Source organism: Tachypleus tridentatus, unplaced genomic scaffold (genome assembly GCF_004210375.1).
Source record: "Tachypleus tridentatus isolate NWPU-2018 unplaced genomic scaffold, ASM421037v1 Hic_cluster_2, whole genome shotgun sequence".
Classification (NCBI taxonomy): Eukaryota; Metazoa; Arthropoda; class Merostomata; order Xiphosura; family Limulidae; genus Tachypleus; species Tachypleus tridentatus.
In genome coordinates, this window is record NW_027467782.1 from 25,549,141 (window position 1) to 25,569,960 (window position 20,820).

The 20,820-nt window shown below is 33.5% G+C and overlaps 2 protein-coding genes and 1 long non-coding RNA gene across 5 annotated transcripts in view; 1 reads left to right on the plus strand and 2 right to left on the minus strand.

The window, feature by feature from the left end:
- LOC143242904 (uncharacterized) overlaps nt 1-8,031 on the minus strand; it is a 176,851-nt gene extending 168,820 nt beyond the window's left edge. For 2 of the 3 annotated variants that reach the window (XR_013023397.1, XR_013023389.1), the window contains exon 1: nt 3,659-3,872. This is a non-coding gene — a long non-coding RNA (uncharacterized LOC143242904). Of the gene's footprint in view, nt 1-3,658; nt 3,873-7,799 lie in introns of those variants that run through there. The other variant, XR_013023394.1, reaches the window with a different exon arrangement.
- On the plus strand, nt 6,424-15,757 carry LOC143242236 (uncharacterized). The gene is made up of 5 exons (XM_076485605.1): nt 6,424-6,432; nt 6,869-6,974; nt 13,494-13,655; nt 15,100-15,217; nt 15,631-15,757. Exons 1-5 carry the CDS (start codon nt 6,424-6,426, stop codon nt 15,755-15,757), a joined length of 522 nt encoding a protein of 173 aa, XP_076341720.1.
- Nucleotides 15,758-18,696: 2,939 nt separating this feature from the next.
- Nucleotides 18,697-20,820, minus strand: part of LOC143242907 (anoctamin-5-like) — a 31,047-nt gene continuing 28,923 nt past the window's right edge. The window contains exon 7 of the mRNA XM_076486527.1: nt 18,697-20,630. The gene's annotated coding sequence lies outside the window, so the exon portion shown is untranslated. The remainder of the gene's footprint in view (nt 20,631-20,820) is intronic.

Genomic DNA, 20,820 nt, shown 5'->3' on the forward strand with positions numbered 1-20,820 from the left:
AAGGAAACACAGATGGCTATGGCCTCCATGGGTGTGATGAATGACAAAGACAGGGTGGGCAGATGCTGATCAACCAACAGTGCCACCCCTCCATGTACTCGTCCATCACTCAGCCTAAAATTTCTGTACAGAGAAAACTGCCGAATGGTGACTGTATCAGCAAGTTTGAGAAATGTTTCTTGTAAGGAAAGACAAATAGGATGGTAGGAAGCAATAAGTGTTTTGATAACATCCAGATTAGAAGATAAACCTCGACAGTTCCATTGTATCAAGGTGGCCATTTTTAATGACGGGTAGATGAAATGGCTGGAGAACCCTTCTGTTTATGACCACGTCTTTTGTCCTTACTGTCCTCAGTCAGAGGAGGTCTATCAACCTCTGTGGATCCTGCCCTGAGCCGAGTGGGCAGTTCTTTGTTATTGGAAGGGAATTCCAGTGACTGAGGACATGAACGAATGATTGTTTTGCCTCTTGGGGTGGGAGAAAAAGATGTATCAGAAGAAATGCCTGTATTTGAAACTGAAGGATGTGGATCTTGAGGTTTGTTGGAATGTATGGGTGGAACAGAGACAGAGATGGGTGTTGAAGTCGATTCATCAACCTGTTTAACCATGGAGGTCAAAAGGATTTTCATTGGCTTTGAAAACGATTCTCTTGGAGGCACAGAGAGATCTGTCTGCACTCCCACTGTAGTTGTGGAATGAAATGCAGCAGCATATGTCCGAGATAAAGTGGTGGGCAGCACTTTCCGAGCCTCGGGATAACTAATGTTATGTGTCGTTTTCAAACCCTGCACCCATTTTTCCTCCAACCATTTTGAGCAAGAACGAAAGTAGGAAGGGTGAGAACAATTGCAGTTGACACAATGTGGGTCCATGTCACAGTCATAGGCATCGTGGTCCTTGCCACCACAACGACCACATGTCAGGGAACCACGACATGATGTCTTTGAGTGGCCGAATCTCTGACATTGGAAACATTGGAGAGGGTTTGGAATGTATGGCCGTACCCTTCATATGAGATAACCTGCCTTGATGGTGGCAGGTGCACGTGATGATGTAAATGTCAAAACGAGGGTATTTGTTGGCAGTGTATCTCCATCTTTGCGAGTGGAGATGCGCCTCACTGCAGAAACTCCTTGAGTGGAGAGACCAGCAAGAATCTCTGATTCGGGAATGTTCTTCAAATCCCTCTCAATAATAATTCCTCGTGATGAATTCAAGGTAGCATGAGGGGTAACTTCAATCGGTACATCTCCAATTGCCTTTGAATTCAAGAGGAGTTCACTGTGTTGGGATATGGATGTTTCAACCAATATGTCTCCAGATCGAAGCTTCTTTATTGACTTTGGAGAGCCAGCAAGTCCCTCTAGTCCCTTCTGAATAAAAAAGGGGACAATTGCCCTAAAGGTATTTCCGAAAGAGAATGTAATATAAGAAAATGAGGTACGTGTGTTACAGATGTTGAAGATTGCTGTTCAGAGTCTTCAAGACGTGGTCGCTTACCTATTGACTGTTTTTTCACTATTTTATTTAAGTTTTTTGAAGGAGGATCCATAGGAAAAAAAGACAAATTTCGGAACCCACTGACCCCACCCACCATGGAGCCCTACGAGGGGATGCACTACAAAGTCATCCAAGGACAATGCAGCAATGCCAGGATTTTGTGAGGACTATACCCAAACACCAGCATCAAGCACAATGCCCACAACACCTGTTGAGAACTTCCAACACTGGTACTTGGTTGACTCTAGCCCAAGTGGACCAGCCGATTGACCCAAGGGGGTCACCCAAAGCCCGCCCATCTACAGAAATTCAAGGTCAAAGTGGTGTATTAGGGTTGAACCCCTCAACCACCAAGATCCACTCCTCCCCTTCACGGGTTGCCACGCACGGCAAACATGTGGGTGGATGTTTACATCCCAGAAAAGGTAACCAGACAGAACAGAACCTTACCTGGGAGGTCCCCTCATCACGTACAGGAATCCACACTGAGGGAACAGTATAAAAAACCAACTTTATGAGGACAACAAAAAGACTAGAATAAAAATCCATAGTAGAGTGGGAGACAGATTCTATAATTCCTTCTGTTAATAATGAAGATACAGAAGATCAGTGAGAAGTGGATAGAAAATAGAACAATAAGAAAGGTAAAGTATGAAAAAAGAAGATTGAAATTATGAGATAGGACATTCAAAGCCCCAGGTTGTTGGAGAAGAAAGTAAACTGGGAGATGAAGTGAGAGAGGAAGGCACTGACAGGACCAAGACTGGGACTGGTTCCAAAGAAGAATAACCTCTGAAGTCTAAACCCTGGATTCCAAAGGGTTAGGAGCAATCTCAAAAGACAGAACAATAAAAAACAATAGACAAGACAAAGCACCTAGATATAAGATGAAGGGATATGAACACCAAACTAAGGAAATACCAAAAACAAATAAATCAGAACAAAGAGAGAAGGGGAAAAGTAAAACTAAAGTAACAAACTGATTTTAAACCAACTGCATACTAGGGAATAGAAGTATGGTTCAAAATATGTTTGGCAATGAAAATAATACAACCAATTGGAAGTATCAACCTTCCTCAGATGACTCAGAGAAAGGTAACAGGCAGAGGTGGTAATAAAACATCGTATGGTGGGCTGATCAGTGGAGACAGCAACGTCAATCTTTGACATACTGAACTCAGTCAGCTACACCTAAATATGAAGAACAAAAACAAGAATGGCAGACTATATTCCCAAAAAAGTAGAGCCAGTGGAACCCAGTGTACAGACTCTGAGCTGGAGAAGTGTTCAGGGCTGAAGTATCAGCTGTTGAACAGCATACAGCATGTTCAAGGCCAAGGTCCTGAGAGAAACTTAGATAAAGAGACAAACAGTCCAGTTTTGAACAAAAAATCAATCTGCCTCATAATAGCTCCAAAATGTTCAGTGCCCTTGTTCACTTCGTATTTCAGTCGGTTGGATCACTTTTACTACTGTGTATATTTCACAGTTATGTCATTAGACAGGGTCAGAAAGACATTGTAAAGTAAAAGCAGCCAAATTGGAAATGTTTAGAAAACTGAGGCTGTGCAAAAATAAAAATTGTTATTGCATTTTCACAATCTGCAATTATTATGTACTTCCAACATTTGTTTCACTACTTTCATTACAGTTGGTGTTATGGTAGAGAAGATAAGAGAGCAAGTTTAAAGTTCTATGAAAAATAAAAAAAATGATATTCATTTCGAAGGCATAATGAGTAATGTAAATTAAACATAAAAACCATTAGGTGAACACAAGTAATTTTATTCTTAGCATAACAAATCACACTTTACACAGAATTACTTGACAGAGAATTCATAAATTAATGGATAAATGTTTTATGAAAGCAATTTACTTGAAATATAATTTCAGTTTGCAAAAGGAATGTAACATTTAGATAAACATTTGCCAAAACTCATGATAATACACTTTGTATATTTAGAATATTTCAGTGGTTTATGTAATTTCATGTTTACATGGAGATTACAAAACTGGTCAGAATGACCAAGCACACATACAGGTTTAATAGAAGATAATTAAATTGATAATGGAATATGTATGTGGATCACAATCAGTTGCCTAAATGTTTTAGTTTGAAGTACATTTTTTTAAAATTCTTTAGATACACTTACCATTTTGGAAACTTCTAGTAAGCCTAATTTTCTTTTCACTTTTGATAAAACACCACCAGTGACTTCATCAGGAAAACTGCTCTTGATTGGATGCTGTAAAAAATTACTTTTCATAAATGTACTTGCTACAGTTAATTTTAAACATGAGTGAGGAATAAAATCAGGGAGAATGTTTATAATACATAATATAAAGTTTGTTTTTCAATGGCCCATAATTAATATTTTTGTTAAAATACAGTTTACTACTAATTATTTGGTATTGGAAACTTTTGTATTAAGGTGGTTAATTACCTCAGACTCATTTCAGTTACATTCTTAACCATAATGTTGGCAAGTCATTCTGCAATTTTATATCAAATCTTATTTCTTTATTGAAGAAATTATATTGAAATAAATAAATTTTATAATCTTAAAATCCCTTTCTATGGCAAAAGATTAAGTATAGAAAATCTTAGTGATTTACATAAAAAACATAATTAAAGAAAAAGTTATTAATTCAAATTCTGTTAAACATTTATGAAACAAAAAGTAACTTCTGAGTTACAAGGTGACAAGTGCCTGAAGGATCAAACTACTTCATGAAAAGACAATCAATACATCTTGCTCTGATCCACCAAATACTTATGAAGTGGTGTACAACTTTGGTCTTCATACACAAGAAGGAATGGTGATGTATGAAGGACTGTTCAGAGTGATGCAACCTAAACTGATTATCAAGTAAAAACGAGGAAGTTATCTTTCTATTCAAGTCACTAGTTGGTCCTCGATAGTCTTCACTTGAAATATTATCTGAGCTTTGTCTGAGTCATGACACTGATTTGTTGTAAATTGTTCACACCACAGCTACTAAAATTACTCCAGGGATGGAAAGGTTATATTAAGATCTCTTTATAAAAGATCAACAGACAAGGTTTTCAGTATGTTTAAGTGGGTGATACTGATGAATCAGGGAGATAATCCTGTCAGTGTACTATGTAGTGCTGGCTTGTGACTCTTCACCATATTTTATGCACAATATCTCAAGGAAGATCCAGAGGCATGCTCCCCAAGAAATATTTAAAATCAGAAACACCATTCTCTCTATTTTCTGGTCTATTTTAAAATAAGGGTATAAAAATTATTAAATTTGCAATGAACATGTGATTTAGTAAGGTGTAAAACATCTTTTCATGAATGTTATTACTCTTCTTCCTTCAGTAATATGAAGATGACTTTGAAGTAGGTAAAACTTTTTGGTAAATATAATTTTTTTGGAGGAGTGAGTGGTGAAAAGACTGATCACAATAGGCCAGGTGGTTAAGGCACTTGACTCGTAAGCGGAGGGTAGCAGGCTTGAATCTCGATCACACCCAATATGCTCGCTATTTCAGCCATAGGAACTTCATAATGTAGCGCTTAATTGCACTATTAGTTGGTAAAAGAGTCGTCCAATAGTTGACGGTGAATGATGTTGACTAGCTACCTTCCCATTTGCCTTACACTACCAAATTAGGGACGGCTAACGCAGATTGCCCTTGTGTAGCTTTGCATGAAATTCAAAATAACACTGAACACAATATTCCAAATGTTTGCTCTTAAGTTATATACCTGCCAGGCGAGTTCTTTAAAGAATTTTCATAACAATAATTGTGATTATCTAACAAGTATTATTATCAAACAATAATATTTTGCAATAAAAATCGTGTAATCTTTAGCCCTTGGTGAGCTCAGCAGATAGCCCAATGTGACTTTGCTATAAGAAAACACACAGACAAACACGTAATCTTAATATTTTTTTCCATCTCATTTTAAATTTGTATATTTTGAATTAAAATCAAAGCTGTTTCCAAATTGAATTGTGGTTCTGTGGCATTACCACAAATTTTTCACCTTCTAGTTTCTGTACTTTGTCAGCTTTAGGCATTTAATCAAAAACTTCTATAATACATTATTTGTCTGACATCTTTGTTGCTTCTAAGCATTGCAAAATCACGTGCTTATATTAAAAATATCAGCAATCAATTAGTTTCTTAGCAACACAGAAATTAGGAAACTTTTATAACCTTAGTTACATAAAACATTTAAATTTTAGTGCAAATAGATATAAAGTTATAGTGGAGATGAAATTACATTTACAAACATTTATTTTTATCACACTCGGTGCTTTAATAACCGCAATGCCCGCACAAACAAGAGTTAAACGTGAAGGTATTGAACTCAACGCCTTGAACAGCTTATTGTATTAAGTAGCTAATATCTATCACTGACTATATCTTTCACTTTCGGACGAATAATTTAGGGATGGCTTGTGCAGCCACTCTCATGTAGCTTTGTGCGAAATTCAAAGAAACAAATCTTTAATTTTGATCTAGGAAGATATCTTTATCTGTCGGATCAACGTGTCAATGAGAAAGCAAAATTTGAGAATAAATAGAGCACTTCATATTGTTCTATCTCTTGGGTTTTGGGTATCATATGTACTCTGGAGGGTCAGGTGCTCTTTGACCTCTTCCGCTGTTCTTTATTTATATGATCATGCAGTGTTGGTTGGTGTTAGTTCCTGCTTTAGAGTCAGAGTGGGCTGAATTTACTCCGACCCTTTTAAGATCAATGTCCATGTACTGGTATACATATACAGATATTATTTTGCCTTGTCAGTAAGAAGTCTAGATTGATGGTGGCCCTTTTTTCAATATATATTATTATTTTATCTTTTTTCTTCATTCATTTTTTTTGTGTTTAAAATATGTGTTGATCGGGTAGAAGTGTTTAGGACTACCTTCATCATGTACGAGGTACCTCTCTGGTTCGCTTAATAATTCATTTTTCATCCAATCTTTATCAAAATACTTTTTTGTACGATGTAAGAGTCTATTTGGTATGGTTGGTATGTTTAAATATTTGTGTATGAATTTGAATGTTGCTTCTCTGGGAACTCTATATGCTGTTGTGAGGAGTGTGTTTTGAATTGTTTGCAACTTCATTTTAATTGTTTTGTCACTTACTATGTTGGAGCTGCAGTCATTTACTGGTCTGATGCATGACATAGACCAGCGTTAAAGCTGGTCAATAGCCATGTTAGGTTTCTGTAAAAATAATTTAATATTTAACTGTTCTATTATTTTTTATATTATTTTATTATTTGAGTGACACATGTATCCCAACCTGATACCCAGTTGTCTTTAAAAGCTTATATATACACAACTTAATATTTTCTTTGTTATTTTACAGGTGTGCCACTCTCAGCAGCTAAATGAACCACCACTAAAGCTATGGGTTGCTAGCTGCACGAATGGAGAGATAATATCTTCCCACTGCACCTCCAAGGCTGGACTAGGTGAAGTCTGCTCCCACGTTGGCATTCAGATTCAAGTCTAACTAAGTCTATGAATGATATTTCCGTCTGCATACATATCTCAATTGTATATTGTGATGTACACAAGTCAAAATTATCACATGTAGCTTCAAGTTCATCAGCAGAATCAGTACAGCTGCTATCAGTGCCAGCAAATTCTATGAAAGCAAGGTCAAGCAGCCCAGCAGCAGCTTTATGTCTCATTTGTTGTTCTTTTCTCCTTTTGGTCACTTCTTTCCTGTTTTCATATTTACACAATTCAGCAGCTTTCCTTCTCTTCAGGGGAAAACGTGTAAAATGAAATATGGAAGGTACATAGTCAGGTGATAGGGGATCATCACTCTTCGTCCCTGAAACAGAGTACAATAATTTAGTTAAGATATAGATCTACAGGCATCATCAGATAATATTTATACATATAACACATGCACTGTACACTTTTAACTGAATATATATATATATATATAACTGAATATGCTGAACATTGTTTAACAACTGAGTGTACAGCCAACAAATTAATTATTTGCACACTTTTTAATTTTGTGCCAGTTGTGGTTTTCTGATGAATCACTTAAATTGGTCCTTTAAGAGATATTAATATTTTGTCTTAATGTACAAATTGCTATATAACCTATTCATCATGAATAATATTGTTCCTTCAGTAAATTTACTATTCAGTTATTTAAAAGTAAAATAAAAGTGTGCAAAAACATTTCTTTGACTGGTGCTGCAGTGTGCTCTGCTGTACATATATCATGCGTGTAAGTTTCAATTTATTCAGCCTGGCTATAGATGAATTATAGATACCTGACACAAAATGTTTACTACAAAGTCTGGTGTGCTCTGTGAGTGTCCAGTTTTTTTTTATTGACAGCTGCAATCCATCGTCTTCTTCGGTCGGGATCTATAGGAAATCTGTAGTATGACACATTTTCCACCTGTCCATGTCGATTTTAACAGCTAAATACACAACACGAGTGTACCATCGCGCACTTTTGACAATGAATTACCCTTGTGTTGGAATATAAACACGGTCAGCAGTAACTAGGTCAAGAGTGACGTCACACGTAAACCTCTATTGCCTTCGAATAGCTTTGTGCGACATTCGAAAAACAAACTATTGAAATCATATTAGTTTTGAAGAACAAAATATTTGATACAGCTAATTGTAATCATTAATCCCTACATAACACCGTGGAATGCAGTATTTGTCACACAAGTAATATATGTGAATATTCCTTAACTGATTTTTCAATTTAAATATTGTTACAGTGTTTATACATTTATAACTACTCAATTATAATTTATATGTATCATGAGACATCTGTTAGCAGTCTTATTATGGTTGATATAAATACCGACTAAGACTTGTGTTGTCAGAAGAAATTGCAAAGCAAAACTTCGTATACATTTTATTTGCTTTTACCTAAATTTCAAGTTGAAATCTTAGGCAAGTGTTGTTATTATTTATTAAATCTAAATTATGCATAACATAAACATGATTATAATTTCTCAGTTCAAGGGTCTTTCACACTACAGAAAGCAATAAACTTTGCAATCATTATTGTTAGTAAAACGTTTTCCACCGAACAATGTTACTTCAGTTCATGACGTCATTCAAACAAGAATACTTTGTGCCACAGTAACACTGATATTTCACTTAGAAACAATACAGAAAGTGATTTACAAAGCGTACAGTGCAAAGAGAATTCAATGGCTAATTACACTCAATTATTTTATATTTTCGCTAATTTCCTGCTTGTTTCAGGTTTTAGATTCGTCTACGAAACTGAACGTGGTTCTACTCTCACATTAATTTGTTCAAACCGAGCTTATAAAGAGCGAGAGAAGAACCAGTAATTTGGTTCTCAAATCTCAATGAACAAGTTATTAATAGTGAGAAAACGCATATAAAATACGGTGGCAAATTAGTGCTAACCGACATCAATTTGAAGACGCGGGAATTTACACATGCAAAAATCGTGAAGGTGATTACAAACATGATGTCAGAGGTAATTCAAGGTTTTTTTTAAAGACCGTATTTTCATTTATTAAACGACACTAATTTAACAGAAATAACACCAAAATCGAAATCGTCCATCTTGCTTTTAAATTTCTTTCAGCCATAACCTTTTCGTTTGATATTTCACTCACCATGTGTATTGATTAAAAATAATAATTGTCTGTATATACGTAAGATTACACTGTGTAAGAAAATTTTTACCTTTTCTTGTTTCTGGGCACAAAATGTTATTTTCTAATTGCTTATGCCTAAAGTAAATGGAAAAGGCCTATTCTCTTCAAACTTTACTTTTGTGGCTTGGGAGCGTGTATAACGAAAACATGATGGGAGAATATATTTGAGGGCTGATACGTGAAAGGGATTTATATTTCAGTCGCAAATCTCGAAAAGTACTTACTTCTAAATAGTTGTGTATAACTTTAGTATAAATACATGTAAATCTTGATTCATATGCTGTTAGGGCTCGGCATGGCCAAGTGTGTTAAGGCGTGCGACTCGTAATCTGAGGGTGGCGGGTTCGCATCCCTGTCGCGTCAAACATGCTCACACTTTCAGCCGTGGGGGCATTATAATGTGACGGTCAATCCCACTTTTCGTTGATAAAAGAATAGCCCAAGAGTTGGCGGTGGGTGGTGATGACTAGCTGCCTTCCTTCTAGTCTTACACTGCTAAATTAGGGACGGCTAGCACAAACAGCCCTTGAGTAGCTTTGTGCGAAATTCACAAACAATCCTATATTGTTTTATTCAGACATTATGTAAATTTGCCCGTTTCTACATGTGTATTGACTACAAAATTATTTATATTTCCCATGTATACGAAAGATTATGTTGACAATAGTATCACTTTTAACTTAATTATTTCACAATAAAATTTCATGTCATGTGTTACGTTTTTGTAAACAACCAAGCCGGGTGTTCATACAAAGAAAAAAGAAAGTTAATTCTGTCATTAATTTTCGTTTGCAAAGCATTTGTATTCATTGGTTAGAGCTATGGAATTCCTGATTTTTCTCTTACAGAGCTTGGTAGTTAACGAGGCTAAAAGTAAACAAGATACTCTCTGACAAATCAACCTGAGGTATTCAAAGATTTGGTTAAAATTTGAAACTCTTACTGATACACAACACTTTCAATCAATTTAAAGTTTCTATACAGTAGTTTCAAACTGTTAATACCACTGCCGTTCGATTCTTTTTTTTTTGCTAGCTTAGCTCTGCCCCTTACTAGTACAGAGGTAAGTCTACGGATTTACAACGCTAAAATGAGAGGTTCGAATCCCATCGGTGAGCTCAGCAGATAGCCCGACGTGGCTTAGCTGAAAGAAAACACACAAACATAAACAACTCAGCTCTACATTTATTTTTGCATATACAAATTAGATATTTTCGTTCTTACCATAAATGGATGTTTCTTTAATAGTATAAGGTTTTGATGGGGAGTGCAGAGGTTAGTGAAGCCTAATAATTATGTTTAACGTCACATTTGCTCGCAAATATTTCTGCCTCATTTTTCTCAATTTGCTCATTACCGATTTTAAGTCAGTGGTGTGCGAAAATCTCGTTTTAGGAGATTTCTTTAATGCTAGAACCCGTTAGTAGGTCTCATTTATAGCGATCAAAAATATTTTTCTTTATTCGTTGTAAAATATGTACAGGATGGGTAGAAAATGTTTAAGTTGGCGAAGCAATGATATTACACTCCCGATGATTTAATGTTTAAACTGGAATAAATGCGACTGAATAATTTCTTTGGTTAAAAGGAATTTTGATTAAAACTTCATTTGTTAAAACTGGTGTTTTCTTTTAAATTGATCCTCTTATTCTTGTGATTCAGTATTTTCAAATGACTTGCAAATACGTTGTTTTTCACATTCTTTATGAATAGATTTAAATCCAAGTCGTATAAGTATGTGTTTAGTTTAAGTGGAGTGCAAATTTACAGAGAAAAATAGAAACAAAACTCGCAGATTAAAACGTGTAATATAATCTATTGTACCATTTAATCATTCATTAAAAAACGTTACGATTATAGTCTTATAATCGAACTGATAAGCAACCAGTTTTGGACTGCAAACAGATAAAATTAGTTAACACTTAACTTTAAATAACTATGTTCGTGGAGTTATTGTTTTAATGAAATAGTCTTCCGATGGGACAGCGGTAAGTCAATTGATTTACAACGCTAAGATTAGGAGTTCGATTGCCCTCGGTGGACACAGTAAATAGCCCGATGTGGTTTGGCTATAAGAATAACTATGTGTGCTTTATCATTCGAAAAGCTTTTCATTCTCTACAGTTAATTAGAAAGTTAAGTTCTTGCTTTCTACTCCAAGTAAGCTATCAAATATATTAGACAAAAGCGAAAGATTACATCACACTTACAGTTGAAGGTCCCCTACATATAGTTGTCAGATTTTCATGAATTACACGTGGACTGATATTAATACAGCTACAATATACAGCTGCATTTCTTTTCAATTTGTTTAAACATTTTCAAGGTACCTCTAATTGTAGCTGTAGTAATGTCAGTCCGCGTGTAATAAATGAAAATCTGATAACTGTGTAGGGACCACAAACTGTAAGTGTGAGGTAATCTTTTGCTTTTGTTTAATAGATTTGATAGCTTACTCAGAGTAGAAAGCAATAACTTAACTTTCTATTTGCGGTCACATACAGTGCTTGTATTAACTTAGCTAACTCCGATCTACTGTTTTCCACTGTAAAAGCCAACTACTGTTAATTATTCTGAATTTTGTCATTGAAAACTAACATCTCAGCTCTTGTTTTATATATTTTATTTTGTTTTTTCTCTGATATGTATTAATATATTAGTGATACTTACGAATGATCTGGATACTTTTGTAATCATGGTTTTCAGTTGATTGAGTCAAATAATTCATATTATTCGTTTGTTCACCTACAAAGTAAATAATTTCTTTATGGAATTGTCTCTGCTGATCAAACTGTTGTTACTGCACCAGATAGGAATTTTAGTTGTTTTGAGTTTCGGGCTTGTTTCTCTGACGTAAAATACGTGGAAGTTGCCATAAAGTATTTTATAAATGACATTAGTATTGTATTTGCTTTATTTTTTTACAAGAATATAAGTATTTTGTTTATTGTATTTGGGGTTATTGACTGGGTGAGTATCGTGTTGTTGACGGAGGTTTCTCTGTATCACCGTATCTCAAATCTCCTTCCTAATCGCCTTATAACCTAAAAACGTCGAATTATATATGAGTTCTGCAATAAAAAAGTTTTAAATTACCCATTGTAGAATGTCTGCAAAATTTATTAGCTTCAAGTGGGTTCCTCAGAAATATAAATGCATGAAATAGATTACGACAACAATGTTAAAAGCTCTTACAATGAATTATTACATTAGAGATAGCATGAAATCAGTTTTTCTTAATTTTCATGAGAGGAAGTGTCGATGTTGAAGTGTGGTATGAATAAGTATTGGTAAACATATCGACATATAATTACTATAAATGTTACCATCAATACTACACATTCTAAAGATAAACCTCACGACCCTTTGTTCGTTCATATACTGATCCATCTAATCAGGACTACAGTAATGGGTGATATTGCCCAACTCCAAGGTGCAGATGTTGATATTGACAGCTATAATATACTCTTGGAAGATGCATCACATTCCATTAGTTGATGCTGAAGATGCCCTGAAATAACTTTTTCAGGGCAGTGATGAAGACGAACTCGTAATCTTATCGGTACTCCTGTAATAAACATACAGTATTAGTCAGAGGCTGCCACTGATGTTCATAGCAATAATATTTTATAGTTTATAGGGATTAGTAAGCCATACCAAAACAGTTTTGAATATGCAACCTGGCATATAATGTGACTCAATCTGATATAAAGTTACGGCAGAACAGAATTTATCAGAACAACTTTATGACATAGCTTAACATTTCGTAAATGGTGTAATGTAACCGAAAATTGGTTGCTTTTGGGAAAGGTATGCAACAGACCTTTTCAATGTAAATTTTTTATATGCTCAAATCATGAAAATATATTCAAATAAGAATTTAAAATATTCGAAACAAAGATATTTATTGTACTTATTTATTTATGTTGTTATTTTACAGAGTGAGTCATAATTAATATTATAACTAGTGCGTCGTGCTCATTGTGAAAAACCTTAAAATTCCAACGGTGACACAAAAGGTGCTTACAAAAATATTAACTCTCTGTTGTTTTCCCCCAGTGTATATTCCAGCCGAGAATCTCAACTGTACTCGAGGATACCAAAGAGATGTTTACAGGTGTTGTAAGTATATATGATACTCAATTACTTTAAACTGTTTACATTAAACACAATTGGATGAAAAACTTTTAAAATATGGAATTTTAGTTAAACAAATACGTTTTTTGACACTAAAGACGTTGTTAGAACGATAAAAATTAACACTGGGTAAATAAATGTTTAGCTATGTACCTTTAACGCTTTTAGATCCATGTCCTCCTGGTCACTATGATAATGGATTCCAAACCCACTGCCTGCCGTGTCCAGGAGGGACTTACATGACATCATTTGGTGCTGACGCCTGTATACCTTGTCCGGGAGATAAAATTACTGATGAAGAAGGAGCTGATAATAAAGATCTTTGTAGAAGTAATGAAACAAAAGGGTTTTAAAGTTTTCTTTTATTGTTTCCTTAACATTTTAAAGATGTTTATTTTTGTTCAGGCAGATTGTTATAATACGATACTTCTTCATAACTTTCATGGTTTTTAATGCATTGAAAAGCTTTGCTTTTACTTGGAAATCCTACTACTTGTTTTTAAAGATGAGCTCAAACACTTACGACAAATAGTATTGAATAGCTGTCTTACCTCCAGTGTATCATTTCAAAATTAGGAACGGCTAGCGCTGAAAGCCCTCGTTCAGCTATCCGCGAAATTGAAAAACAAATATAACGGTGTCTCGATCTGTGTGCGTCACATTATTACTAAAAAGACCAAAGATATTTCACTAAAACAGTGTATGTCCCAAAACATAATTTAAATCTATGTTTAATATGTTTATTTTGTGTACATAATGTCGTTTTTGTAATAAAAGAAAGTAATTTGTCCAAATACAAAACAAATGTCTTAATATAAGATTATAATAACATTGGATTATCAAAACGTTAGCACCGTCTCGTAAGTTCTGAACAAAACTATTAGAAAGAATTGTTACAAATTAAGCGAAAAAACTTCATGAGCATTGACGTACGACGTTCAGTGTTTGTGGTCAAAATGGTGTCGTTCTTTATCTGGTAAATTTACAGTAAAGACAAATTTGTAAAAATTACAATTGTTAATAGTGTTATAAAAACGCAGAAACTACCATTCAGTGGATACGATTCGATAGCAAATATAATTGTGTACCATAATAAGTGAAGAAGCTAATTATAAAACTTAATTCAGTAAATGAATAGCGATTAAACAAACTGGCTTTATTAAGTAGTCAATGGAAAGACGGTTTGTTTAATTTGTGTTATATATTCTTACAATTTAAGTGAATCGAAGTTGATTTTACTCACTGTGTTATACTGAGTTGTATAATATGTAAATTATCGTAAAGAAAATGTCGAGATTTTTTTTATATCGTCTGATCACGTGTGTTTGGAATGGAAAGTCAGTAGGTTTCGTGATATATCGTCTCACAATGTAAATATGTTGGAAAACCTAGTTGATTTCCCGTTATATAACTATATAGTTGTTGTTATTACACAACTGTACTATTTGTCTACTAGTAAGGAGCTCAAATAGTACAACAGGCGTCATTTTTCTTTGCTAATTATCTGTTTAATGTGTAAAGATAAAATGTATATATACAGTTGTCAAATTGTAAAGGTTGTTATCAATGCTTAATATGAAAATATATTATACATGTAAGAAATATCATATTTATTTAATTGAAATTTTTAATATGTTAAATCAAGTTCATATTTGAGCTTAAAGAATTATACACTTCCCTATTATTATGAAGTTACATTTGAAGTATTCTTTCTGTTTTATGTAATCGATACAATGTGTAAAACTGTTTTAAAAACAACTCTCTCTCTCTTAAGATCCAACTGATATGGTTCTCAAGGTCACTTTCCCCTGGGCGACCAAACCTACAGTTGTAAGGTATCCTTGGTGGATGGAAGAGCTGACACTAATTTCGATTTGTCTTATTGCTTTGTGGTAAGTTACAAGTTATCTTCCAGTTCTTGCTAAGTAAAGTATGTGGAACAGGGGTGAGAGAGCATCTGACCTCAATTCCCAATTATCTTTTAATTGAATAGTAGGGTTGGATATTTGAAAATGTCAAGTGTTTTCAGTGCCCCTTTGGTAGTTAATTTGTGAAAACACTAATGTGAACCTTGTAAAGCTGAATATGTTTAATTAACCTCACAAATGAGGTCAAAATAACTTTTCAATTATAGTTAACATTTCTACATGGTGGTTTATCAAGTGTTTTTGTAGATCTGTTTGCTTACGATAAAACCAACAAAAAAAGACAACTATTTAGAGTTAATCTTTAATAGTATTGTTTATATAGAAAACTGAAATAAAAAAATCGCGTTTTTATTTCTCATTTATTTATTATTATTTAGTGTTCTTTGTTGTTTCTGCAATGTGAATGAAAAAGCCCGGGGCAAATGGAAAGCTCTAAAACCGCATCCTCGGGTCTTGTGGTGTTTTTGCCTACACGAAGCTAGAAGACCAGGAGCTTGTAACTAAAAGATCACCCCAGTGAATTAGACATTTTGGAAGCTGTTTCAATGATCCCTGAGTGTGAGAAGGCCCCAACAAATAAGTTCAATAAAAGAGAAACTAATGTGGTATTAAAGGAAAATCAAACAGAACCAACCATATTGCAGACAATAAATGAAAATAACTCAGTAGAAAAGAAACCAGAAAGAGCAGAAAACGTGAGCAAGCCTGCTTCAAGTCCTGATAAAACTGAATTAAAGACACGCGTTGAGACAATCGTGAATGATGAGAAACCTGAAGAGACATTAAAATCTGATTCACTGACAACGGTTCGTATACGTTTAAAATTCTTTTACTTTATAGTACTCAGTATTATACAGCATAAGTATATAACCTTTAATAAATAGGATGCGCTCTTAATATTAAACTTTCACTTCGTACAAGTTAATTTATACCTACATATATATATATATATTGCAAGAAGCAACTGAAATATAATGGAATTAATAGCACATTATTAATGTTAATGCAAAATTACTGTTATAAAATAATTACAACCATTCTGATACTTAATTTATGTGAATATCTGTATCTGGTTCAAAATTGAATTAATTTCTCATTCATATTAAGTTTATGATTAATATTTGGTAGAGTTAAAAACATTTCACTTTAATGTAATGTATACTATGTCAAACTGTGTGATCAATATGATATGCTTGCTTACAATAAGTGTTGTTAAGACATCCACAACTACAGAAAAACATGCGTTCAGAGTCATTTGAATACATGTAATTCTTCTTCCAAAAGAGACCTATACATGTTCGATACTATTGAGGTCTGATAAGACTGTACCCTAGTTAAACTGGTCAATTACCTCTTCTTCAATATTATTACATGTGGCAAACCAATTATCATCTATTTAGCTAAAGCCAGAACCAAACATTACAATATATGATAATGTAAGAGGTACTTCCATTGCTATTATGACATCTGGAAAACATAAAGGTCTGAGTGTCCGTTCATGATTTTCATTTCCACACATACTTCCACTACTGATATTAAAGTGAGTTATTTTGTGTCTTACTATAACTAAAATTTGCCTTTTGTTGTTAATATTACCAAACTTCATGAGTTTATTAGCCGTACATACACTGAAATGACGTTCTGTTGAAGCTACGAACATCTGATTCTGTTTTTAACAGTTATCACATAATTGCTGCGAATCGTTAGATCACGGTAACTTACTTTAAATGTGGATTTTATTATTCTTAGTTTAGTACCAGTGTATTTGTACCATTTTGTTACAAGTGATTTCACCATATCTTGTTTATAACACCTTGATACATTTTACAACAGTTTGTTTTTTTTAGTCAGCCAAATTTCACTGGTCTGACAGACATTTAGTGAAATATCCAATTGTTTTCTTTTGGACTAAGATTATTGAATATTTTAAAGTACTATAAACTCCGTGATTTACTTCAGTGTTACAACTATGATAAGACAGTTTGGAAACTCTTTCTCTTTATAGTCATTTGTAGTTCAGATTACATAACTTTTCAAGTTCAATTTATATAACAATGAAATGAGGAGAACAACTAACATTTATTTATAACAGTAGTTTTATCTTATTTTAACAAGTTAGTATTTGTGAACTTACAAAACATAAATGTTAAACATTATTTAAAGCTCTTGTTTGCTCTATATTACCTTCCTCACTATTTGGGACAATGCTTGAGATATATTTCGAGTTTCGAGAAAACGTTTATCAGATATCTTAACCCAATTTCATAACATACAATTTTCATATAAACACTTATTTGGTTTTATTCATATTATAGTAAAATGATTGTTAGATAAAGAATAAATTATATATTTTTAAAATGTTTATTAACTGATTATTGTTATTAAAATAGTTTTTTGTTTTGTTTTTTTCCGATCGATGAGTGTTCCCTCACTAATTATGATTTACATCTTCAGGCAGAAACACCAGCTTCAGAAGAAATTAAAGACGTTGATTGTATCCAGAGGGAGGTGTCAAGCAACATCTGGCCTCCCTCAACGAGACTTTTCCACAATGTTGATAAAATTATTACTGTAAGACTTAGCAGAAAACCAGAACATCATCAGAGAAATGTTTTTATTGTTATTGAAAATAGTGAAAACCGAAACAAATTTGTTATTGGTAGAGCTCCAAAATCAACACCTACGTGTCAATTGAAACGTTGCCAAAGCGAACATAAACTTATTGTACAGAAACCTAAAAAGAATAATCAAATTAAACACGTTGACAGCCCTCACAAGATTGTTTTCACAAAAGATCCGAAACTGGAACCAAACCCCAAAAATTAAATAACCCATGGGTTGCATACAAGCATACCATATTAAAAATAATTACTTTACCTTATCTCATAAGTTACTATTTTTACATTTTACTCACTGATATAAATAATAAATAAAACATACTCATGAAAAAAAAAAATATGATATTCGCCTGGGTCTTCTCTTTTTTGCTGTCAACTGACATGAAACTTAAGCTCACTTTTTGATGTACTAAAGGTATTGATACAATCAATAATGCAGAAAACACTGTCCTATAAATATGATAATTTTCTGGCTTTTTAACTATGTGATAATTTCCTTAAAGAAATTAAGTTAAGCTCTTCAATGTAATTAGTAATTTCCATCAGAATAAATTTGAAACCAAATGATAAAATAGACAAAGCTGCATAAAGAAAACAACAAACCAGATCGCTTGATACTTTAGTTTTCTATTGGGTATAAATAATATAGTGTAAAACACTAAAGATAACTATTAGCATTTGTGAAAGATGGAATTGCAGGACGTTCGTCTGATTACCTAGTTAATGGTTTGCAGACGAATAACAAATAGAACTTTATCACTGTGTTAAATTTTGTGTTAATTGAACAAGAAACGTGGAGACGTATAAGAAACAGACACATACAGACATACTGACATTTATTTATACAGATTCAATGATAATGAACATTTTAAAAATTCAACTACAGCCTAGTAAAGTATGGCTGAAAACTCAGTTGTCGAAAACAATAGGTCGTAATGAAACTCCTTTATAAATATTAGGTAAAATTCAAATTGTGCTTATAATTAAGAATGTCATCTTTATTAATTTCAATGAATATCTTGGCAGTTTTGTTCACTTTTATTAATAGCGTTACTATGCAATTCCTCTGCCTTTACTTTTGACGAAAGTTAAATGTTTATAAAAATTGGATAGCTCACACATCTACCTTGTTTGATATATTAGAATAAATACTGTATTTCTTTTCATGTTAAAAAACTGCTGAATTTATAACGACTTATATCCGTACATTAATTTAACTTGAAAACTAAGTCGACCACAGATATAAAACATTAAATGTGTAATCGTAACATTTTTTTAAAGATTCGATGGTCTGAAAAGGACCTTTAATTGTAACTCAGTAACTAGGAAAAATCATTATCACCTTGTACAGATCCTCTTGGACCTGTAAAACAGAAAAAAAGAACATTTTATATTTGAACGATTTTAGGCCCTTTGCATCCCCTTTCAGCTCGCAAGCCCCATTTTACTTTTAAAAGATGCTGTCATATAGTGATCATAAGGTGCCGTGTTATAGACTTGAAGGATGTGACATTTGATGTAAAATAGACAACAGATATAGTTTTATTCTCGAATGATTATTAGGAGTGTCTTAAAGTTTCAATATATTCTATTTAACCCTTAAACAGTGGGAATGTTCTAGGAAGCAGGATCAGTTGATGATGGCTGATGTTTGAGGGATGAATTTATAGGAATTGTAGATTGTTATTCAATGTTAAATATATTCAGGACCATATACTTCACTGATGAAAAGTTTAGGTTTTTCTATTTGATACTTTGATATGCGCAGTTTCTCACTCCACCATCGACCCACAATGAGATGCGATCTTCATCAAGTTCATCCGTAAAATCTACGAGAAACTATCCTAGAGGTGGATCGTTAGTTCCAACTGATATATGAACGATACTATACCACAATACAGGCAGACCTAACTTTCAAATGTGTTGCGAAATTTCAGTCAAGAGTGAGAAGTGGTGAGTCAGCTGTAAAGATCTTCTTTTAGTCACTTTGAGGAAAATATTCATGTTTGCCCTTCCAGTGAGGAGCAATAACTCCATCATTGATAATTTTGGCTGGAACACGCATTAATGTACAATATTCTTTAACAAATGTTGCATACTTCAAATGGGCGACATCCGTGATAGCTAACATTCACTAAACTTATAGACATTGTTTCGTTCCATACAAAATGCATCTATCCTTCAATTAAGAATTTGTTTTTCTGGACCATTCAGGATATATCTATTGTTAATCCCTTTTGATTCCTCAATAAAATCTAGCCACCATATACTGACTGACCTGTATGTGTTATATCGACGGTTGAGGATCAGAGCGGTGTATAATGAAGGGCAAGAGTTACTCGTTTATGTAACCTTACACGTGAAAACAATGTTAGTGGATATAAGAGGAAATTATCATACGTTGAAACACATCTTGTCCTAGAATTATATAAAGTACTATCGGAATATGTCGATATCATAACGGCATGTGAATAAAAAATTTCAGTTATCGGTTGGTTATGTATATATGTTTTAAAAATGTATAAAAACTCAATAACAAAATATCTTAACATTTGATGTTAGATATCAAAATATTTCCTGTACATCTGTTTCTGTAAAGCAAAGATGTAACTTTCCTCCCGTTACTATCGATGTCATTCCAGAAATTTCTTTCAAAGTTCTGTTGTCATGGTGTCTTATGAATAAAGTTTGATGTTTGGTACGAGTCCCTGGCAATTATCTTCGGTTCTTCTGTGTAACAAAGATGGGAAATATTCCTTCTATAATTTTAGTAAGACAAAGGTTTTTGAGAACACAGCTGAAGGTACAAGAATAAAACTGAGGTTGTTAATAATTCTGATCTTAAGGTATTATATCTCCACCGACAATGATACTTGGCTTATTGTAGTTTTGTCCTTAACGTCAAACAAGGAAGCTTTATACCCTTAAAAAATTGTTTACTTACCGTCA

Bases quoted from the DNA above. Each gene is read 5' to 3' on its own strand.
- LOC143242236 (XM_076485605.1), top strand. The intron at 6,975-13,493 runs GTGAAGTCTGCT...TAACGCTTTTAG, and splicing joins CACCTCCAAGGCTGGACTAG to ATCCATGTCCTCCTGGTCAC. The intron at 15,218-15,630 runs GTAAGTTACAAG...ATTATTATTTAG, and splicing joins ATTTGTCTTATTGCTTTGTG to TGTTCTTTGTTGTTTCTGCA.